This window comes from Schistocerca gregaria, chromosome 1, assembly GCF_023897955.1.
Source record: "Schistocerca gregaria isolate iqSchGreg1 chromosome 1, iqSchGreg1.2, whole genome shotgun sequence".
NCBI lineage: Eukaryota > Metazoa > Arthropoda > Insecta > Orthoptera > Acrididae > Schistocerca > Schistocerca gregaria.
Window position 1 is genome coordinate 414,023,666 of NC_064920.1, and position 25,025 is coordinate 414,048,690.

General features: G+C 42.8%; 1 protein-coding gene across 1 annotated transcript in view; it reads right to left on the reverse strand.

Annotated features, from left to right (window-relative positions):
• LOC126350217 (S-adenosyl-L-methionine-dependent tRNA 4-demethylwyosine synthase TYW1-like) overlaps positions 1–25,025 on the reverse strand; it is a 102,565-nt gene that overhangs the window by 73,229 nt on the left and 4,311 nt on the right. The window contains exon 2 of the mRNA XM_050002498.1: positions 21,306–21,666. Within this exon, the coding sequence (XP_049858455.1) occupies positions 21,306–21,647 (342 nt within the window). The 5' untranslated portion in view covers positions 21,648–21,666. The remainder of the gene's footprint in view (positions 1–21,305; positions 21,667–25,025) is intronic.

The window sequence follows — 25,025 nt, forward strand, 5'->3', positions numbered from 1 at the left end:
TGTACAGGCTTTTTTTTCTTCTTGAAGGTGAAGGAAGCAAGCTTCATTGGGACTTTGTGTGGAGTCAGTAGCACAGAGTGAAAATGTGTACCAAACCATGATCTCCTGCTTACTAGGCAGTTGTGATAACAACTGCACCATCCAGACATAGTGTTTATCGAAACTGCGCGGACATCTCAGAATGCCCCTCGCCGACCCACATTCCCATCTATACCAGGCAACTTTGCCAACTTGAAATACATACGTCAAGTGCAGAGTACAAGCTTAACAAGTGAAGAATGAGAAGATGAGGTGCTTGGTGTGGTAAACACTGCTGGTCATGGAGTCAAAGCTCCTGTGTTACCGGCTTTGATTGATGTAAACATAAACAACATGCATTGTGTATGGTTTCTACCATGTGCTTGCATTGTACTGCGCTTTGGTTCACTATGGTTTAGAAAATTCTGATACTCTAGAAAACTTTGTTCATCTAGTGACAATCCTTTGAGTCAAGGTGTGCCACTAGACAGTGAGGCACTTAAATTACTACAGAAAACTTGTGAGTTTCACAATCAGAAGAAAGAATACACAAATATTCATGGACAACCATCAGTTCCTGCTGATAAAGTTGTGGAATGAACATCAAAAGCTCTTGGAATTAATGTAAGAAAAATAGAAGCAAGGGACTGTTCTTGCAAAAGCTGAAAAATGTAGACATGAGACATTATCATTCTGAGTCTTGTGGATCGGATAATATATTTTTATACCACATGAAACAAGAAAAAGCACTGGTGCAATTCGCAGCCATATTTATGCTACAGCAGGAAAGACTACCAAAGCAAAGTTACTAGTGTTGTTAAAAAAGGACTTTTCAGGTGTGGGAAAAATGTCACTAAAAATTGGGCTGCAAAGTATGTATTTCAGTTACAAAGCACTAGAACAAAAAGTCCTGTTAGAAAAGGCACATATTGTTGCTGTTTAAAACACATTATTGCACAGCAAAGACATTGATTTCATTTGTGTTTGTGATGATGACCATGAAGATTGTTTCGGCACTGATTCTGACCACAGTGATGATGGCGAGCTGGATGGAGTAGCATCACTGTTGCTGTAAAATGGTGAGTGAAAAGCCATGAAAATCGGTTATTTATTGCATCAGTGTCATTACAAAATGTAGAGCTGGAAGTTACAATCTCAGTTATTATTTATTTGGTAAACTATGTATCTTATTGTTTTCAAGATATCAATCATCATCAAATAATTATTTTCTGTACTTTGTTAAAGTATCGATAGTGAGTGCTTTGTTATGATTATATTTATATTATTTATTGTTTACTTGCTGTCATTGCGGTATCAAGTCAAAATTAATTTCTTATACACACTGTTATTCTTAATAGTTTACATTTATGAGTGGAACGGAAAACCACATCTGCTATGTGTGGACTACTGTTGCAACCATCCCCACTGCAGCACAGCCAACCTAACTTGACATAATGTCAACTGTCAACAGTAATGTTTCATTGGCACAGGTATTGCGCCACCTGTCAGCAGTCCCTGTCCATGTCCTCCACGCTCACTACGTTGAGATTCCTACAGGTCTAATGTGATTGTGCATTCACAATGAAGCTGGCAGATCCATGGACCGTCGAGGCAACTCGATTATTCGAATTCTTCATGGTCGTTCTTTCAAACACGTCTGCAAAATCCGCAGCTGTGATAGGTATTCTGAAAATTGAAGGAGGAGAGGAGAGAAAAGAAAAGAAAGGGAAGGGATTCATGATGTCAGCTACATTGCTACTTCACCAGTGATCCATCCAACTTACTAGAAAGTTGCATTAATCAGTGCACCACTTCGATGTAGTGTTTATCGCAACTGCAGGGACTACAGTACATTTGTTGTGTCTACCTTTCTGTCATGTGCAGCGTGTACGTTCAGCCTATATCAAGGCAAAACCAGAGCAATGAGTTCTTCATTGGTCTTCCACAGACGCCGCTAGTGGTGACCACACAATATTGCGTGCCTCCATCACATGCAACAGTAAGGCAGAGGGATGAAATTGCTCTCGCTAAGAAGTCAACGAGCGAATGCACGATATCGTTAGGTCGCCGCAGCAAACACCACAAATTCCCAGTATCAACCCAAGTGGCTATTTAACTCTCACCCCAGCAAGGTACCAGCAGTCTTTAATCAGCAGTCTTCCACCTTCATAAAGTCTCCAGTCCACGGGTATAGCAGCCGCCATAGTCACAATCGTTCAAAGATGACAGTAACAGACTTAGATCTGAACAGTATTTACTTCTGGCAAGTGACTATATTGTGTACCGAAATTAGTCTCAGTCAAATTCGAAAGAGTGTTGTACCTGAACTGGAAGTTATGGTTTTGTGTTGTAATAAAGGAGAGCTCATTAAAACTGTAAAAATCACTTGGTAGTGATTTTCGCATGGGAATTTCAAACCTACGCAGCACCCATAGTCTACCAGTAACTTTGAATGGACAACGGCAGTCACCAGCTAAAACAGAAGACCACATACATTACTGGCAGTTGACAAAAAAGTTCAAATCCGCTCAGAACCTGCAGTCATTAAGAGAGTGTACCAAAGAAGTATTTCAATATACAGCACAAAGTATTATTCTATGTTTTGCTGAATATGAGTTTTGCATTCTAATGACAGACGGTGATCATTGAGGGCATTCATACCATTATACCATGAACTCTAACTTTCTGTGCCACATTTAGTACTAGAACTCTTCTTCACTTCCTTGTCTCATCAAGTTTGTCTAGGAATTCTGGCTGAGAATATTAATCTGTGTTCAATTAATTTCAGGTAGCTTAGCAAATTCACTACACAATACAAATCTTACACACCTTGCAGTTCATTCTATCCAGGAAAAGATGTTACAAAGGCTAGATGAATGGAACCAACAGCAAGGGGAAATCAGGAGATCCCACCAGCATTACACCCCCATTTGATGCAGCAAAGGAAACTTGCCCAGCTACATATCTAGACTGATCCAGCACTTCACTTCACTGCACACAGGACAATGGTTACAAATGAGCTTTCATATTATACAATCATGTAACTCTTACCTAAGGTTTGGTGCAGCAGTTGCTTCAGGATAAAGACCCATACATTTTAGGTTATGCAGAAGTGAAGGACAAATCCACTGAATATTTTGAAAATAAAACTATAGTGGTGGCAGCATGCAGACAATCTCTCAAGGAATGGTTAGCCATGCTCCAACGTCTCTCAAGTATGAAAATCAGGACTGTAATCTTTCCTACACCAATTCAGCGGTCAGGAACATGCTTGTCCATCATTTTCTTCATATAGGATACCACAGCCATATATTTGTCAAAAAGCATTTTCAAAGTTACCATCTATATAAATCTTTAAAATGCCTTGACGTGCTTATCATTCATACACCAGACTCAGGGTTTCAGAATGACCTTATCAGCTTAAATAACCCAACATCGATAGAAAGTTTATCTGTGCAGATTTTTGAACAAACGCAGCAAATAGAGTGGGTTCTCAGTCACAGAAGAACCAAGGTTTTTAAGATGGGCTTTCATAATGGATACAAATCTTTCAGTAGCAAGGGCACCCAGAATGGCAAAACCTGCAAAATAATGTGGGATGGTCCACACTATCAAAGGGGTAAGTCAAAATTCATTGGAACATAAGAGAATTTTTGTGCTCTAAGTGTTTTGTTACCCATTATAGATAGCCATGTTGTTATAAAAACATGAAGTGTTTACATTGCTGGAAGAAAAAGCAGAAGGCACAGGTCTGTCTCCAAGAACTACATTGCACTGCCTGGCACTATTTGCACAGATGACACTGAACGTACAGAGGAGAACTTTGAACATAGCATTTACAGTCTTTTTGTTGTGCCTATCTGTAATTCAGCATCTCTGCTATAGGGCGAGTAGCAACTATCATTTTCATAATATTGTTTAATTGGATGGATAAAAAAGCCACCCACCAAGTGGCAGCAGAACACACACATAAAAGACAGTTGTAATTAGCAAGCTTTCGGAGCCTGTGGCTGTTCCTTCAGGCGGAAGGGTTGTAGGGTAAGGAAGGAGGAGCCACTGGCTCTGAAGGCTTACCAATTACAGCCGTCTTATGTGTGTGTTCTACCCCCGCACTTGGTGAGAAGATTTTTTTTATCTATCCAAATAATTTTGTCAATAACTGATTCTTTTCATACGACATTTACATCGTTTCTCAACGTTCTAAAGCAGTTGATTGATGTTGGACTCCATGGAAAAACGAATAATTTCAAGTTCATTGACTGCTTAACTGAGAGGGTTTATGGGGCCAAACAGCGAGGTCATCATCCTAAGATCCTGACGTGACTCACAGAAGAAAGAGGGGTCCAGTAAAAGTGGACAGATCCAGTCAGAGGTGTCAAACAATAAAGTGAAAACACAAATAGTAAAATGCAGAAAATGTAAGACCAAACCTAAAAATGGAAAAAAAGAGTGGTCTTTCCACGGGGGAGAAGTCGGGGAGTCCCAGACCAAGAAGACTCGAAGAGAGACCCCAATCCCAACCACCCTGCCCCTGCTCCAGGAGTAAAGCGAAACCTTATATCTGGAAATAAAAACCACTTTCATGGAGGAAACTGAGGACCAGTTCAACAACATGTGAATTGTTGCTATTATTGAAATAAAGGGATCTTGAAGACTATAGCACAATGGGCAAAAAAAGGGACATTCCACCATTATGTGAGACACTAAGTCTGGCTCCACAACCACATTGTGGGGGTGGTTCGATATGCAGGAGGAAACAATGGGTGATCCTGATATGACCAATGCGTAGATGGAATAAAACAGTGGACTCCTTCCCAGAGAAGTGGAAGAAGAGTGCCAAACTGCAGTAGTCATTCCATCTTTGGGCAACGAGAAATTTGACATAGATCCACATGTCTGCAGCTGAAATCATGAAACAGAATGGAGTTAACTGCCTGGTTCTGTAGCCAAATGGTCAGTCAGTTTATTCCGTGGGGTGGCCACATGACTTGGGACCCAGAGGAAGACAACTGGGTAGGCAGTACGGTCAAGGGCAGAGAGGTGGTCATGGATAGCAGAGATCAAAGGGTGACGAGAGCAGCATTGGTTAATAGCCTGCAAGCTACTCACTGAGTCAGTACAAATCAAAACACTGTGGAGGGAAGCCTGAGAAACAAAATTGAATGCTCTGTGAATGGCTAGAAGCTCTGCTGTCAATAAATCACATGATGCCGACAATAAATGGCGTTTTAAGCTAGTAGGAGACATCGAAGCATATCCACCTTATCTACTGTCTTAGAACCATCAGTGTAGAATATGGTGGCACTCCATAATTCTATGAGGATAGCGCGTACTAGACACTGGGAAACTATATGGGCGACAGAGACCTCAGGACCTTGGAATACATCGGTCCTAATCTGTGGCCTAGGCACCATCTAAGGGGGATGTGAGAGGAAATACACAGTGCACATTCCAGCGAGTGGAGATGGAATGCTGAAGGGGGAAAGTGAGATTTATTCCAACCGGCAATCTCACCATTGGGCTGTTGTCAGGAGGGAGACATCCCTCATTCACAAAGAGGCCAGAGTACACAGGATGATCAGGGAATTGGTGAACGGCGATCGCATAAGGAACCAAGAGTTGGCTGTGTCGTATTTGTAGAGTGATAATCCCCACTTCCACGAGGAGCCTGTCAATGGGACCAGTGCGAAAGACACCTACAACCATATGCACCCCACAATGGTGAACTGGGCCAAGTATTTGTACAGAGTGCAAGAAGCCACTGAGCCATAAACGTGACTACCATAATCTAGTTTAGACAAGACCAGAGCACAGTAAAGATGGAGAAGAGTGGCACAGTCTGCATAGCAACATGAGTGGGCCAGGAGGAGGAGGAGGAGGAGGAGGATGAGGATGAGGAGGAGGAGGAGAGCTTTAAGCTTCCGCATCCATGTAGTCTTTGGGTGGCAAATATGGGGCAGCGACATCAGCTTTTTATCAAAAATAAGGCCCAAGTAACAGGGCTGTGCTACAACATTGAGAAGCTAGTCGCCTAATAAAGTTCTGGATCAGGGTGTACTGTGGGTCGATGACAAAAATGCATAACCCACATATTGGAGAGCTGGAAGCCACGGGAGATGGTCCACGCAGAGGCCCGTCTGATGGCACTTTGAAGCCGAGGCTCAATGCGTGTCACCAAGTGGAAACTGCACCAGACCAAAAATGGTTGGTTGGTTGGTTGGTTGATTGGGGTTGAAGGGACCAAACAGCAAGGTCATCAGTCCCTTGTTACAAAGACGGTCAGTTCCGACAGAGGGACAGCTCAGAAGAGTCAAAAACGATAAAGGTAAAAGGTAAAAGGCTAAAAAAAAAGTGCAGTTGTGTCGTCAATGATAAAAACACAAGGAGGGAAGTCAGTAAATGGGCAAACTCAAGAGAGGAAATATCCCACCTGTGAAGCAGTACAAGCAAGACCACATGCTATTTAAAAGCGTTCAACCGCCAGAGTGTAAAAGGGCGGATTGTAAAAGGGATTAAACAAACCTAAAAGGCGATAAAAACAGTAAAAGGGAAAAAAGAAGGAAAATGGCCAGGGAGGGGAGTCAGGAATCTCCAAGCACAGCCTACAGTGGGAGACATCCCAACCCTCACCGCCCTGCCCCTACTGCAGAGGGAGATGAAAATCCTTAAAACTGAGAATAAAAACCACTTTCACGGAGGAAACTGAGAACCAGTTCAACCATCCGGGAATCGTCTGCTAATATTAAGGGTAAAGTGCAGGGAAGTCTGTACTTAGTACGCAGAGCTAAAAGAAGGGGGCATTCCACCAAAATGTGGGCCACTGACTGGAAAGCTCCACAACCACAAAGTGGGGGTGGCTCACCACGCAAAAGAAAACCATGGGTCAGCCTGGTATGGCCGATGCGAAGACGACAGAGGGTGGTTGAGTCCTTTCGCGAGAGGCGTAAGGAAGAACGCCATGGGACAGGTGTCACCTTAATCACACGAAGTTTATTAGACAAGGAGGTAGCCTCCCAGGATGTGGCCCATGATTGCGCAAAGTGGGATTTGAGATGAAGCCGTAAATCCGCCACAGGAGGGGTGACAGGGAATGGGGGGTAAGTGACTGCTCCCCCAGCCAAACGATCAGCAAGCTCATTTCCTTGGATGCCCACATGGCCAGGGACCCAAAGGAAGCTAACAGAACAAGCAGCATGGTGGAGATCAGCGAGATGGTCATGGATGGAGGAGACCAAGGGATGACGGGAGAAACACTGGTCAAGTGCCTGAAGGCCACTCATTGAGTCTGTACATAACAAAACGCGATTGAGCTTGGACTGTTTAATAAAGGCCAGGGCCCGGGAGACCGCCATCAATTCCGCAGTGAACACCCCACATGCATTTGGCAGGAGACGATTTTCCATGCCTACAGAGGAGGTGAAGGCATAGCCCACACGATCAGCAGATTTAGAGCCATCAGTGTAAAAAACAACAGCATCCCGAAACTCAGATAAAATGCGGCGGAAAAAACAACGGAACACCATCGGGGGAATGGAATCTTTCGGACCTCGGCAGAGATCCATCCGAACTCGGGGCCGAGGAACTAACCAAGGAGGTGTGTTGGGGAGGGAACGTGGGATACAGGAAAAAGAAGGAAGCTGAAAATCACGGCGAAGAGACGCTAGGCGGAGCCCAACCGGTAAACCCGCCCGAGGGCGGGAGTCAGGTGGGCGACTTCCTTGGGCAGGGAACAGGATAGAATAGGAAGGATGAGTGGGAGAGGAACGGACAGCGATTGCATACGAAACCAAAAGCTGGGAGCGCCGAACGGAAAGGGGGGGGATCCCAGCCTCAACCAGGAGACTATCTACAGGGCTAGTCGGGAAGGCACCGATGGCCAAACGGATACCACGATGGTGGACCGGATCCAAGAGGTGCAATGTAGAAGGGGCAGCTGAACCGTAAACTTGACAACCATAGTCCAAGCGAGACAACACTAAGGCCCGATAAAGGTGGAGGAGAGTGGAACGGTCAGCACCCCAAGAGGTGTGGGCAAGGAAGCGAAGGACGTTTAGTTTACGGAAACATCCTATCTTCAGGCGTCTGATATGAGGCAGCCAAGTGAGCTTGTTGTCGAAAAGAAGGCCAAGGAAACGAAACTGTGGGACCACAGGTAATCGTTGTGCATTGAGATAGAGCTCTGGATTGGGGTGGACTGTCACACGGCGACAAAAGTGGACCACTCGCGATTTTAAAGGAGAAAACTGAAATCCGTGTGAGATGGTCCATGCAGAGGCACGCCGTATAGCACCCTGGAGCTGACGCTCTGCAGCGGCCATCGAAGAGGAACTAACCCAAATGCAGAAATCATCCACATACAGAGCAGGAGTGACCAAAGGACCGACGGAGGCCACAAGTCCATCTATAGCAATGAGGAACAGAAGTACACTCAATACGGAACCCTGAGGGATGCCATTCTCCTGGATTCGCGGAGAACTTAAAACTGTACCAACCCTAACCCTAAACGAACGATGAAACAAGAACTGGCGGATAAAAATCGGGAGTGGGCCCCGAAGACCCCACTCATGAAGTGTAAGTAAGATATGATGGCGCCAAGCCGTATCATAGGCCTTGCGAAGGTCGAAAAATACAGCAACCAAATGGCGGCGCTGGGAAAAGGCCTGCCGAACTGCGGATTCCAAGCGAAGTAAATGATCGATCGGAGACCGTCCCTCTCGGAAGCCACACTGGTAAGGGGACAACAGACGCCGAGATTCGAGGACCCAAGTGAGCCGACGGGCTACCATCCGTTCAAGTAATTTACAAACAACGTTCGTCAGACTAATTGGCCGATAGCTGTCGACGAACAGGGGGTTCTCACCGGGCTTAATGACGGGAACCACGATGCTATCCCTCCATTGAGAAGGGAAGTCACCCTGGAGCCAAATACGGTTAAATACCCGGAGAAGATGTCGCTGTTGTGGAGCACTGAGATGTTGAAGCAGTTGGTTATGAATGAAGTCTGGGCCAGGGGCCGTATCATGAGAAGAGGAGAGTGCGGAAAGAAGTTCCCATTCAGTAAAAGCATCGTTGTATGATTCTGACTGGCTGGGGGTAAAACATAAGGCGGAAGCTTCGGCCCGCTGTTTCTGGGGAAGGAAAGCAGCCGGATAGGAGGCTGATGCCGACGCTGTTGCAAAATGGGTCGCAAGGTGTTCCGCGAGAATCAACGGGTCCGTGCAAAGGCCATCCGGGAGGTGAAGACCCGGGAGGGTAGACTGCCGATGGCAACCTTGGAGAGAGCGAAGTGTAGCCCATACCCGCGACAGAGGGACAGCAGAACCGAGGGAAGAAACAAAGCGTTCCCAACACATCCGTTTGCTCCGTTTGATTAAGTAACGGGCCCTTGCGCGAAGGCGTTTAAAGGTAATAAGATTGGCAACGGATGGATGCCTCTTAAGGTGTTGCAAAGCTCGACGGCGATCACGGATGGCAACGGCAATGTCCGAACTCCACCAAGGGACCTGCCGGCGGCGAAATGGTCCAGATGAGCGCGGGATAGCAAGGCTAGCAGCGTGAACAATCGCGTCAGACATGTCACGTATGACATCATCAATACCATCCGACAATGAGGGAGAAAAAACGACCTGTGCAGTATACAGAGGCCAATTGGCACGTTGGAAGGACCAACGAAGTGATCTGTCCATGGGGGAGCGGGAAGGGAGCGAGAGAATCAACGGGAAGTGGTCACTATCGCAAAGGTCGTCGTGCGGTGACCATTTTAGGGAAGGGAGAAGAGAGAGAAAGATCAATGGCAGAAAAGCTACCATGACCGGCACTGAAATGGGTAGGGGAGCCATCGTTAAGAAGGCACAAGTCGTGGTCGGTAATAAACTGGTCAATGAGATGACCCCGACTAGATGGAAATGCACTGCCCCACAAGGGGTGATGTGCATTAAAATCGCCAAGTATAAGGAAGGGAGGAGGAAGTTGCTGAAGGAGGGCACTTAAGGAGGCAGGTGTAGGAGTTCTGTCAGGAGGGAGATACAGATTGCAAATTGTGACTCCAGAGTCCAGGTGGATCCTAACAGCAACTGCTTCCAATGTAGTTTGGAGAGGAATCCACGTGCTGGCGATGTCCGTTCGGACCAACGTGCAAACTCCGCCAGACGCCCGTAGGGGGCCGACCCGATTTCGACAGAAAGCTCGGAAGCCACGGAGGGTTGGTGAGTGACCACCAGTAAAATGAGTTTCTTGTAGAACCACACAAGCCGCAGAGTAAAACGAAAGAAGGGATTGCAACTCCGGTAGGTGACGGTAATAGCCATTACAGTTCCATTGGATAGCCAAAGAACGATGAGTCAATTGGGGGGTGAACAGGCTAATGTCAGTCATGCCGGTGGGTCACCACCCGTCACCGACAAGGAGGGGGCGACATCCATGAATAACAGGTCAGAGTTAGGTTGTGAAGATGGGGACGAGACCTCTGGCGATACCAGAGACTCCTTGTCCCGGGACTTGTGCTTCTTCTTTCTTTCTGTTTGGGATCGTGGAGGGCTGTGCAACAAAATGGAGCCAGCCACAGCAAGATCGGGAACAGAAAGAGAGCGGGCGATCTGAGGGCCCGCAGACCGTGGTTCTCGTGGTGGCCGCATGGCAGCAGACCTTTGGCCTGGAAGGTGCCGGGAAGGGGGATCCCGCGAGGGGCGCCCATGACCGGCAGACGCCGAAGAAGCAGGACACTTCTCCAGCCGGGGAGAGGAAGCGGTGCCCGGGGGGGATGGTGTGGGAACCGCAGGGGGAGGGGGGAGGAAAGGGGTTCGGGACTGGGGTAAGGAATGAGGAGGAGGGGGTGAAGATACTGCTGAAGCATAACTAGTTGTCAGGGTCACTGGATGAAGGCGTGTATACTTTTTACGGGCCTCGGTATAGGTGAGACGATCAAGAGTCTTATACTCCTGTATCTTTTTCTCTTTCTGATACACTGGGCAATCCAGTGACCGTGAAGAATGATTTCCACGACAATTTACGCACACAGGAGGGGGAACACAGGAACTTCCCTCATGGAACGGATGTCCACAGTCACCACAGAGGGGGGCCTGCGAACAGCGCGAAGACATGTGGCCAAAACGCAAACACTTGAAACATCGCATAGGTGGTGGGATGTATGGCTTCACGTCACACCGATAGACCATAATCTTGACCTTCTCAGGGAGGGTGTCCCCTTCAAAGGCCAAGATAAATGCACCAGTGTCAACGCGGTTGTCCTTCGGACCCCTCTGAACCCGCCGAACAAAGTGAACCCCCCGCCGGCTTAGATTGTCCCGAAGTTCCTCATCAGATTGAAGGAGGAGGTCTCTATGGAAAATTACACCTTGCACCATGTTCAAGGACTGGTGTGGGGTAATTAACACAGGAATCGTACCAAGATGGGTACAGGCACGGAGAGCTGCAGACTGGGTAGCTGAAGCGGTTTTAATCAACAGCGACCCAGACCGCATCTTGCTGATAGAGTCCACCTCGCCAAACTTGTCTTCGATGTGTTCAACAAAAAACATAGGTTTCGTATGAGTAAAAGTATCCCCATCAGTTCTGGCGCAAACCAGATAGCGAGGGAAAGGTTTCGCCCCCAGCCGACGAGCCTGGCCCTCCTCCCAGGGGGTAGCCACGGAAGGGAAGGCGGAAGGGGCAGAGGAAGCAGCACGTGAAGAATCTTTTCCAGTCAAAGAGACGGCCGGAGAACGGCCAGAGTTGTGGACTCTTATGCGTTTCATGAGCATAGTGTCCGCCCTGATACCACCCACTCCGATCAGGGGCTCTCCTCATGGGCGCCACCCAGCCACAGCAAGGGCCGTCTGGCACGGCGGCCATTGCTGGGAGTTCCGATGCTCCAGGACGACAAGCAACCACTCCTAGGCTTACATGAGGAGGAGGTCACAGCTCAGGTATCAGACGTGTGATCCCTGTGTTTTCAGGGGGCTCAACCAAAAGGGTACATAGCGACCCCACCACACGGGCTGGCTACCGTGCTGGCTATGGACCCTAGCGTCAAACAACGACGTAAAGGAAACGATGGAATCAATGATGATGGCACACGCCGGAGACACTAGGTAAGGTGCTCTTCCCCAAATGGCTCACACTACGGAAGAAAATTTAGTGATGGAGGTCAAACCCCAGAGGGGACCAGAGAATACCAAAAGGATGAAGGAATTACAGAACAAGGCCGAATTGCAAGGTCAACAGAACCAGGAGAATAGCAGGGCCAACATAAGGAGGGACACCATAAGTAGGGACACCAAGAGAGGGAGAGGAGAGGTCGGAGGGAAGGATGAAGGACAGGAAAGGAGGGGAAGGGAAAGGAAATGCAGCCCGGAAAAAGAAGGAAGGCTGCAATAGCTCGGGGCCCCGTGCTCGCCACGCACGTACTCACGAAAGGACCGCGAGCCCCCTGGGGGGCAGACCAAAAATCATTGACATACAACACCTGGGTAACCACAGACCCAACAGAGGTTACAAGCCTACTGATGGCTATGAGAAAGGGTATGACAATTTACACAGAACCCTGTGGGATACCATTCTCCTGCATCTGAGTGGTGCTGAATGAAGTGCAAACTCGAACCTGGAAGAGCTTGTGAGATAAAAAATCGTGGATAAAAATTGAAAGGGGCCATGAAAGCCCCAGTCATGGAGGGCAACTAAAATATGATCATGCCAAGCCATTTCAGTGAAGGGGCCAGAAGGAGGAGGGGGGGGGGGGGGGGGTAGAATGAAGATGCTGGTATCGGCGGGGTTGTCTTTGCGACCCTTTTGCATGCATCCAGATTAGCCTGGAGTTCCTCATCAGTTTACAAGATTGGATCCCTTTGAAACATCATTCTGTGGGCAATATTCAGAGATTGGTGGGGGTAACAGACACTGGGACATTGCCAAGATGATCACATGCATGAATAGCTGCAGACTGGGTAGCAGAAGCAGCTTTGATCAACAGGAAAACAGACTGAATCTTACTATGAGACTCCCCTTCACCACACTTGTCCACAATATTCTCCACAAAAAACAATGGCTTTGTGGCAGTAAATGTATACCCATCCATCCTACAGACAGACAAGATCGCGGGGAACGTGTTTCATCACACTATGGTAGTGCTTGGCCCTCCTCCCCTGATGTAGCCACAAAAGAGAAGCCTGCCAGGTCATATGAAGCAGCATTCAATGATCCTTCACCTTTTGAAGAAGCAGCTGTTTGAGAACAGCCAGATTTTTGCAGCATGATACGCTCCATGCATCAAGCATCGGTCCTAACATCACCCACTCCAATCAGGGGCTCTCCTCATGGATGCCACCCAGCCACAGCAACGACTGCCTGGTATGGCGTCTGTTGCTGGGAGTCCTAGTGCTCCAGGAAGACAAGTAACCATTCCTTGGCATGCATGGAGGGGCATGGTATTGGGAGGGGGACAGTTCATTTCAGTAGTGTGATCCCTGAGTTGTCACAGGACTCAGCCAGATGAGTACATTACATCCGCACCACACTGACTGGCTACATGTGCTGGTGACCTAGGAGGTTGGAGAGGGAGCTATGTGGGCAAGGAAGAAGCGAAGGAAGGAGGGAGAGGAATCCATGATGTAGATACTAGGGAGGGAATTCTTCCCCAAATGACTCGCACTGAAAACAGAAAATCTACAAATGGAGATCAAACCTCAAGCAGGGACCTAAAGACCAAAAAGGACTAAAGAACACGCAGAAGGAAGAAAACTGCAAGCAATACAGTGCACTAGGTGGATATCCAGATCGATATAAATTAGAACAGAGAAGGAAAAGGAGGGGGCAATGAGGAAGGAGCGAAGATAAGGAGGGAGGACTGGGTGAAGGATAGGTCACGGAAGAGAGAATGGGGAACTCGTGAAAGAACTGTGAGCCCCTGAGGCCAATTTTAAGTCAACACAGGATTCTTGATATTATGATGATTCTTCTGTCCCTCACATCACCTTGTCTACGGGGAAAAACCTTATTAGTAGATTGGGGGGGGGGGGGGATGTTTTGGAAATGGATGCCAAGGTCTCCTATTCTGAAATACAGATGAAACGAAGGAATGGTATCCTGGGAGCGTGGTATTTCACCTGAGCAATGTGATTTAAGTCATACTAAAAGGAGAAGGGGATACACATTGTTTGGATTGTCTCTTATCTCATGTTGACACTTTCTCCTTCCAGGAATTACAGCTCTTTTACAGTTTCAGGAGACAACACCTCTACCGTGGAAAGATATGGGAGCAAGAGAACCACGCAGTCTACCAGTGCCAACACTGTGTCATCATCAGAAACAATGGACTTAAGAGCCCATCACAGACAAAGTAGAGGCCACAAAAGTGGATCTCATTCACCAACGACAGTATCAGTGGGGCCCAACGTGACATACAAAACAACCCCTCCCAAGTAGGCTACCCTTCTGTCAAAGTTGGGATGCAGGTTCGACCTACATCAAGACAAAGCTAAAGCAGAAAGAGTTGGCAACTCTGCAGAGTTTGCTTGCAGCAGCCTGCCTACCCCGCGCACCCCTATCATATGCACCCATCAGGCAGTGGGATGCCACCACTCTCCCTTAGAATCTAATGAGCAGGCATGCGATATCATTCAATGGTCACAGCTACTTGTAAGGATTTCCAATAAATCATTTGGTTGCGGTGTTCCCAACACTCCACTACTGAACAACATTATGCACTAACATGCTCACATTCTATTCAGGCACATTTCTTTGAAGAGAGGTCAGCAACTGCTTAAAAAAAAAAAAAAAAAAAAAAAAAAAAAAAAATGTAAAATGGTAAAAGATGACATTGGAGAATTTAAATGCAAATGCATGACAAAAAATAGTGAATGATTCAATAGTGGGAAACTGCATTAAAAAACACTCTCACGGTGATATTTTAGTAGATTGTGCAGAAATGAACAATATTTCATAAAAATTCAAATAGAAAATTGGCTTCAAAAAGTCCAAATTGAAGTAATACTTAAATTAAGTAAATCAGTCAGCACATGAATGCTAAAGCACTTCATGATAGCATAGGATCACAGAGATGTAAAGTAAAAATAAATGCTTGATTATGAAAATTTAAGAAGAGAGAGATACAAAACATAAAAGATAGCAACTTTCTCAACTTCTTCAAAAATGATGGTTATACAGATGTAGATTGAAGTGGAAATCAGTTTTAACAAAAGTACTTATTTAAACACCAATGCTGTTTCAGATATGAAGAAAGCAAAAGAAAAAATATCTTAAGTGACATAAGGCCACAATAAAGACTGATTTATTTATTTTCTGTAGCTACTCAAACAAGATTTTTCCAGAAAACTGTGACTTAAATGGTCTTCTTAATGTTAAAAAGATCTAGTGTGCAAGGTTCATTCAACCGGTAGCACTGCGGGAGGTGGCACAGATCTTGCATCTCACCGTACTCTTTTAGGACATCTGTTTCACCGAGCAGCTCACTTCTCCACATTGTTTTTCCAGTGTTGGCACAGTTTGCAACAGTGTAAGGGAGCTCCTAGCTCCTCTCCTCTTGAGAGGATGTCCGTTTCTCCATTTCTGTCCTCTGTCTTTCCATCTAGCACTTCAAATGGGCACCCAAGAGAATCTCTGTTCTTTGTCTCTCCGAACAAACTGCAATCTGTGCACCGAGTAGCTTAAGTTTGTTTCCATCCTAATCCTTTTCACACCTGGAGTAATATTCCAGTGCACATTAGAGTGGCGAAATGACAATGATCCAGTAGAATTTCTGCATTCATGTTTGCTTCAAACATTCTATTGAAATCTACACAGACTCAATCGCTGCGTTGTCAACTTACATTGCATGCATACTCGGCAGAAGATACAAAGTGCTGTAACTGACTTCATTAACAGTCATGGATTGGAACCTCATGTTCTGCTGTCACTGACCTGATAACATTGTTCATGGCTCATACTTTGGCTTTGGTGTTGATGCAATACTGTGAGATTGTCATGGTACAATCCAACAGTTGTGCATTTCGCCTGTGAGGAGTGCCACAGTCATTCGATTCTCTACATAACATTTCTCTGATACTGAGGTGAAAAACTCATGTCTCCATCTTGCTATGGCTTGGAACAATTAAAGAGTAGGTGAAAGTCTGACAGAAACAATGCCATGAACAGGGTCACTTGAGATGGCACATAATTTAAAACACACGAAGAAACTGCATATTTATTTCAAGCACCTCTTTTTTAAATGTGTGGGTAGTTCAAGAGATAAATCGGACGTAGAAAGTAACTCGTGAGAAATAATGAGGCTCCAGAAGTAATGGCAGGTGAGTTGTGTAAAGTTGCTTTGAAGTATGAAGAAAGGCGACTTGCCAAGATAGGCATTTTACTCTATTTTAAGTGTTCGTGTGGTCCAAATATAAAAAAAATGCAAAATTGAGGAACAAAAATTTAAAAAACCCAAAACATGAGCAAAAACATAAAACATATGTAATTGATATATATGATTAAAAACTGCAATCCTCTCCAATACAATGTACAATAATATGTTTATACAACAATTTGTGGTAATGAATCATCAGTTCTTAAAAATCATACATGTGTTGTAGCAAGTAAAAACATGAAAAAATTGAAAATGGTATCTGGGTACAAGGTAATCAAGCTATTTTCCGACATGCTACAACGACACAAACAAAGCAAAAACTGATGAACTAAGCCAAAAACTGTGACGTACAGTGAAAGGCTTTGGAATCTAACACATGAGAGTGTGCGTTTTCCTTCTGTAGCCAATGACAGTTTGGCATACCCTGGTGACACGAGCACAGTGACCTCTAGTGTATCCAGCAGGTGGGCTCATTTTACATGTGTTAAAAGCCCCTTTTATAAGATCAACTTTATTCTCTCAATTGACTACTTTAGACAAGTGTGTCTATTGCAGCGACACTGGCATATTATTCCTGTACTGAGTCTCACATGTGTTGAGTGATCATTTTTATTTACACATCAGTGTCAAAATTGCATTTACTGTGAAAGCTGTCTGCTGTGGTGTTTGACACCTGTATGATTTAAGTGAGGTTATGAAGGATTATCCTATATATTGAAAAATCTAAATACCGTAAAAAAAAAAAAATAAAAAAAATAGGAAAAGATGTTACAACAAAGTTTATTAATGACAAAAACAGTTACTATCTTGTCAAAGGTCACGTCATAAATTCTCCACATTCCTAAGAACTTAAGAGAACAGGAAATGTGTCATATAAACATTTCAGAGGATATAAATTTATTTTACCAAGAAAGTATATGCTTGCAAACACATCAGACAGTATGTAGAATGCAGTAAAAAGTATCTTTTTCTTTACCTTTAGTATCTTGTCATTTTGTCACATCCAAAAAAAAAAAAAAAAAAAAAAAAAAAAAAAAAAAAAAAAAAAAATCCTCATCCAGTAACTCTGTGTTTTTTCAGTGTTGAAATAATTTTCATTGAAACACTTTTATTTATTTACATTCATATCTATACACAATACGGGTTCTCTCTCTATAAAATGTAAACAATTTTTGCCTTCAGATATTTCATCTCTCCATTAGGAAAACACTAGTGGGCAAGAACACCTGCAAATTGTGCAACTTTTCCGTATGTCACAAAAACAAAGCAAACAACACACAAAGATTAAGAAAACATGAAATCTCAAAATCCGTTTCTCTAATAGCAGTGAGCTCTACATCTACATCCACACTCCGCAAGCCACCTGACGGTGTGTGGCGGAGGGTACTTTGAGTACCTCTATCGGTTCTCCATTTTATTCCAGTCTCGTATTGTTTGTGGAAAGAAAGATTGTCGGTATGCCTCTGTGTGGGCTCTAATCTCTCCGATTTTATCCTCATGGTCTCTTCGCGAGGTATACATAGGAGGGAGCAATATACTGCTTGACTCCTCAGTGAAGGTATGTTCTCGAAACTTCAACAAAAGCCTGTACAGAGCTACCAAGCATTTCTCTTGCAGTCTTCCACTGGAGTTAATCTATCACCTCCATAACACTTTTGCGATTACTAAATGATCCTGTAAGGAAGCGCGCTGCTCTCCGTTGGATCTTCTATATCTCTTCTATCAACCCTATCTGGTATGGATTCCACACTGGTGAACAGTATTCAAGCAGTGGGCGAACAAGTGTACTGTAACCTACTTCCTTTGTTTTCGAATTGCATTTCCTTAGGATTCTTCCAATGAATCTCAGTCTGGCATCTGCTTTACCGACAATTAATTTTATATGGTCATTCCATTTTAAACCACTCCTAATGCCTACTCCCAGATAATTCATGGAATTAATTGCTTCCAGTTGCTCACCTGCTATATTGTAGCTAAATGATAAAGGATCTTTCTTTCTATGTATTCGCAGCACATTACACTTGTCTACATTGAGATTCAATTGCCATTTCCTGCATCATGTGTCTATTCATTGCAGATCCTCCTGCATTTCAGTAGAATTTTCCATTGATTCAACCTCTCGATATACTACAGCATCATCCCCAAAAAGCCTCAGTGAACTTCCAATATTATCCACAAGGTCATTTATATATACTGTGAATAGCAAAGGTCCTACGACACTCCCCTGCGGCACACCTGAAATCACTCTTACTTCGGAAGACTTCTCTCCATTGAGAATGACATGCTGCATTCTGTTATCTAGGAACTCTTCAATTCAATGACACAATTGGTCTGATAGTCTATATGATCTTACTTTGTTCATTTAATGACTGGGGGAAACTGTATCAAAAGGAAGTCAAGAAACACGGCATCTACCTGGGAACCTGAGTCTATGGACCTCCAAGTCTTGTGGATGAATAGCGTGAGCTGGGATTCACACGATCATCTTTGTTTTTTCATCTTTTTCAAAACCCATGCCGATTCCTACAGAGTAGATTTCTAGTCTCCAGAAAAGTCATTATACTCGTACGTAATACGTGTTCCAAAATTCTATAACTGATCGACGTAACTAGGTTAAAAACTCCAATGTTAGCAGACACTGTCATAGTCCCTTGTCTCTGCTCACGTGTAGCATACTCAGAAATTTAGAACTCTACAATCCACTCTCAGCACAATCTATAGATCATTTACATCAGACACACTCGCGTCAAGGTTGGTCACTGATTTACAACGTAAGTACAAAAGGGGCACGCATTTTGAGTAGTCAATTTTGATCAGTAAGTTGCTCATGTAGAACCAGCTTTAGTGTGGTGTGGTGGCTGTGCTGGTCACCAGCCAAGTCACCTGCCAAGAAGAGCTCACTTGCCGGAAATGGCAGACATTTCCTGGATTCCTATGGACCATATTCGTCAAGACTTGGTGTTTGAATATAAAAGATTGACAACCAATACTGTTGTTGAATGCAATACATTGTAAATACTTGCAAAAAGATGAGACTGAGTTATAAGTGGCACAAGAAAGGTGGTGACTGGGCCCCTTGTCACGTATTGGTTTGGTCTGGAACACTTTGCATCAATTGTCCTGTTTTTCCATTGCTGCCGAAACCTAGCAGTAGTTTTATCGTAATCATGCAGTGAAGCTAAACATTGGCAGTTGTGCTGACAGCACAAATCATAGATTGCATCAGCATTTTCTCTCATATCTTCCCTCTGTGCAAGAGCCAAAAACATTCCCTCAACTCCTCCTCCTCCTCCTCCTCCTCCTCCTCCACCACCACCACCACCACCACCACCACCACCACCACCTGCGGTGCAAACTGTTCGTGGTTTTGTGCCACTTACAACTCATTCAACCACGTAAAGAAAAGGAAGAAAACGGGACAAAGTAAAGAGAGATATCAAATAAGAATGTAGAATTGAGGTAAACCCTCTAGGAAGACAGGTAAAATTGGGGAATTTTTAGCACTGATCTTATGAGTTTTTCACAGAGGACACAAATTTATGGCACAGAATTGTTAAGAATATAATATCAAAGAACGCAGAGTCAGAGTTCTACCATAATAAAATTTCAATAGAAGTGATTACGGCTAGTTAAAATGTAAGAGAGAGAGACATTTAAATATTACTTAACGAATATTTGGAGCAGATTACAGTTCCCAAAAACTGTAACAATTCTTAATTTTTTTTTATTTCACAAACAAAAGAGAGCAGTCGGGGGAATAAAAAAATTAAATATTCTAGAAATTCTGTCAATAACGTACAAAACCTTCAACGAATAGCATAGAAAGGAACTGATTATTTTTAGAAGCTGTTTTAGCACAATGGACCCTCTGGAAATGATGAACAAATTTATACGAGAGAGGAATGAGTGGTTATCTGCAAATTTTGAGAAATACGTAGTTTCCTTTGAAAAACTACTAAAACCCCTTGAAAACAAAGTAATTATTTGTCCTGTATTAGTATGAATATCAATACTACAGGTTCTATTAGACTTCAAAACAACACTGAGAAATTCAAGAATAAAGGAATTACGAAACAAAAATAGAACTGCTTGTTCATAACTACCAGAACTATTCTCACCATTACAGCGAATGTGTTTAAATCATTAAACAACTAGTTTATAAATAACACTCTAAAAGTAGGCCAATAATTTATGATCGACATACCAAAAATAAAGCAGCACAAATTAATAGCAGAGTTGTAAAACTAGTTGATAATGTTATGTGGTTGGGGCAGTTGAGGAAACTAACTTGATGGATAGCAGAGAAAAAGTGGCTTTGAGTGCTTATGGTGAACTGAACAGAGAAGTCAGAACCAAGAGTCCACAGTGTGAAATAAAAAGATCTACAATCAGTGCGTATTATAGGGATTTTTATTTAGTGGCAGTGGGAATGAACTTTCAATGGATAAGCCATTATAGAGTGAGGGCTGCTAAATGAACAAAGAAGAGAGATATTTTAGAAATAACAGGAGACATGAAAACAAACACATGGATAGGGAAACTGGCTGAAGGTGAAAACTTACTTACGATTACAATGAAAACAAAACCAACAGAGGGCATCTAAGACCTCAGTTAACCCTACAAAACTCCAGCTAGTCTGTCTATCAGTAAATTTAATGAATTTTCTTGTTAATACAATTATTGTTCCTTCTTGGTAATCTAAGGTTTCAATTAAACCACCTCCTCATGTGAATGTTGAAATCATACATCTAATACTTTCTCTCACATTTCTTACATTTATTTATTAAAACCAATTTTTGCAATCTCACAATGCACATTTTCACCTACTACTGAACATGTACACATGACAATTCAGCACTTCAATCAATTAGACCTTGTAGAAAATGATTGGAACAAAAACAACCTTAATCCAAGTAATTAAGTGCATACGTACCTTAGAATTGCCAGTTACTGTAGTGTAAAATACTATAACACTTTCAATTGACCCCAAAAAATTTTGACACGAGTTCTGCTTCTTCTTACTGCAGCATTTCCCCCCTTTCTTACTACATATTTTTTTCTTTATCTTCTTCGGTGCTGGTTTCTGCAGTTGTTCTTCCAGATTTTCTCTAACACAATTAAGTTCATTGTTCTTTGTAATCAAATCTTCAGGTCCCAAAACATTTTCACTGTATTTCCTAGGTGATAAATACGAAAATGCTACGAACACTATAAGTACAAGTAGGACTGGATAAAACAAGGATCCAACAAGAGGAATTCCAAATAAGACTGCCATTGTAATGCCCCAGCACAACCTGAAACAGTAGGAAAGTACAATAAATTACATGCTGGTCTTTTAAATTGTGCCACATTTATAGACTGCACAAATTTTAATCTACACATGATTACTACACAAATTGGCAAAAGTTTCATCGAATCACTTTCAGACTACTACCCCACCTTCCACTCTCTGACAGCATGTGGGCAAAATTAACCCATTAAGTACCAGTGTCCTATTTTGAGGACAGAGCACATATTTATTTATAACTACACAATAAATTATTAATTTGCAACTATTACTGTTCTATGTCATTTGTTGATGCTTTTTATAACAAATGTACGCTTACAGGGAATTAAAAGCAATAAATCCTACCATTAATTGATTATTGAATACTAAGGTACCCTTTTCGTTATTGCAGGTATTTACTTTATCGACAATTTAGTAATATTTGAAATATGTGGCAAAGATCTTTTTGTGATTATTTATAGTCAACAATGTGTCTTTTAAACTACTTGCAATGTTATCTCAATTGGAGTTTTATTCATTGTTTTCCATTGTTATAAAATGTAGTGTACTCGAAATAGGACACTGGGACTTGGTGTTATTTCAGTTATTTGTATCGCTGCACGTTCAAATACGAAACTCTGCTACTGCTGATGTATTTTCATTTTAGAACGTGGTAATTTTAACAGATTTTGTTGCTGAGGTAAGTAACGACCCCTCTTTTGAATACGAAGTTACTTTGAAATTTACTGCGTATTAAGTAAGTATATTTATGAATATGTTACCCATTAGTAAATAATACAGTTGAAAATGATAAATGAATCTTTTCAAAAATTTGGAATATTTGAGGAGAATTTGTCAATTGACGAAATGATAGTCAAATACTATGGATGAAGTAGGCTGAAACAGTTTATCCGAGGCAAGCCTATTACATTTGGCTATAGGTTGTGGGCTCTTTGCGGAGCAACTGGCTACTGGTTCAAATCTGATTTATACTGTGGAAAGAATCCAGAAGATACTGCAAGGGATGACCTACTATTGGGATCAAGAGTAGTCCTAAACATGCTGGACTGCATTGAAACATCCAAGATTCATTGTATATACTTTGACAATTTCTTCACCAGTAGAGATTGTCTGATTCATCTGAGAAATTTGCGTTTTCGAGCAACTGAGACTGTAAGAGAGAATCAAGTTGGTGACTGTCCACTATTGATCAGCAACGAACTGAAAAAGACAGTTCGAGGAAACTATGACAACCAGTTCGACAGGAATGGTGAAGTCTTATTTGTTTGATGGCCACAACAACAGATGCGTTACAATTGGTACAAATTTTGACAAAGTTGGATCTCTGGGAGCAGCTACGCGGTATGGCAGACAAGCAAGTAAGAACACACAAGTGCAACAACATGCCGTTTTTAAGTCGTATAACACGTACATGGGAGGTGTTGACCACGACTGGTTAGTTGGGAAATATCCGATGGTAATTAGAGGGAAAAAATGGTACTGGGTCGTATTTACACATATGCTGGAAATGGCCCTCATAAATGCCTGTCTCTTCTAAGAGACTAGTACATGGGAAAAATGCACTGGATTTCAGACGTGCTGTTATATACCTGAAATTGGACACTGGAAGACCGAATATTGGACGTCCAATGGAATTCCCATCAAGTCAGTTGAGAGTTATACCAGACATCAGGTTTGGTGGAATTGACGAAAGAAGCATGCAAAGAAGATGTGTAAGAGCTAAATGCAACGGGAAACCAAACACATATTGTGTTAAATGCCGTGTAAAACTGTGTGAAGTGTTTTGTACCATTTCACAAGAAATAAATAGTTAAGACTTGAATAGAGTTTAGCATGCTATACGATACCGTTAGATCCCGGTGTCCTATTTTGAGGACGGCCATTATATCAGCATGTATAAATATTCTTTGGCTATTTTTGTACTTATTGTGGTTCATACACTATGTACATTATAATTAAGGAATGAAAAATTCAACTTTTAAAAAAAAATTAATTTGGGACTTAATGGGTTAACACCTTAATCTTTCCATCTGAGTTCAGAATTCTCTTATATTATTACACTGCAGTTTTTCCTTATGTAAGTGAGAGTCAATAAAATATTTTGTTGTAAAACCTGGTGAAAAAAATTTCATGAAAAGATCTCATCACACCAAAAAAGCATCTCTGTTTTAATGATTGGCACCCCAACTGACATGCCATTTTCATGATACTCTCTCCCCTGTTTTACAATACAAAATGAGCTGCCCTTCTTTGAACATTTTCGATGACCTCTGTCAATACTATCAAATAATCCCATACTATGCAAGAACACTGCAGTATAGGATGGACTAGCGTAGGCAGTATTTACTTGATTTGTTGTACCTTCTAAGCATTCTACTAACACAATAGTCTTTGGCTTGCCTTCACTACATTTTCTGTGATGGTTCCAATTTAAGTTGTTCACAACAGTTATCTATAGGTATTTAGTTGAAACTACAACCTTTTAAGTTGTATTATTTATCATGTTAGTAAAAATTTATGGAACTTTTTAAGTTCTTATTTGGAGGGCCTCACAATTTTTACTGCCACTTTTCGCACCATACACATACCTTGTCTACTTGGTTTTGATCTTCTGGTGACTTTACTAGGCAGTAAATGACAGTATTATCTGCAAGCAATGAAAGATGGCTGCTCAGATTTCCTCCAAGATTGTTTATGTAAACTAAGAACAGCAGAGGGTCAATATCTTTCCCTTGATCAAGTCTAAGCACCGCTTTAGTTTCACTAAATGACTCCCCATCAATTACAAGCAACAGTGATCTTCCTGACAGACACTTCTTAATCCAATCACACAAATGAGACATCACTCCATTAGCTCACAATTTGTTTTGAAGTTGCTTTCTGAGGAACAGCACCAAAAGCCTTATTGAGATCTTGAAATGAAAAATAAATTCCTGATTCCCTTTCGATAGTAGTCATTACATCATGTGAACAAAGAACCAGTCTTATTTCACAACATTTTCTAAATCCCTGCTCATTACATGTCAACAGATTATTGTCTTTGATGTATTTCAAAATTTTGGAACACAGTATACGTTCCAAAAGCTTACAAAAAAAATTGTGGCAGTACTGTGCGCGTGTGTGTGTGTGTGTGTGTGTGTGTGTGTGTGTGTGTGTGTGTGTGTGTGTGTGTGTAATTCAGAGGATTTCTTCTGTTTCATTTATTGTGTACTGGCACAACCTGTGTAACTCTCCAGTCTTTTGGTAGGCTTGCAGATCTTTCATCACGTAAAAAGTTATACACTATGGCTAAAAATTGAGTTATTTCATCTGCATACTCCAAAAGCAACCTAACCGGTTCTGTTTACGTGACTCCACTTCCTTTGC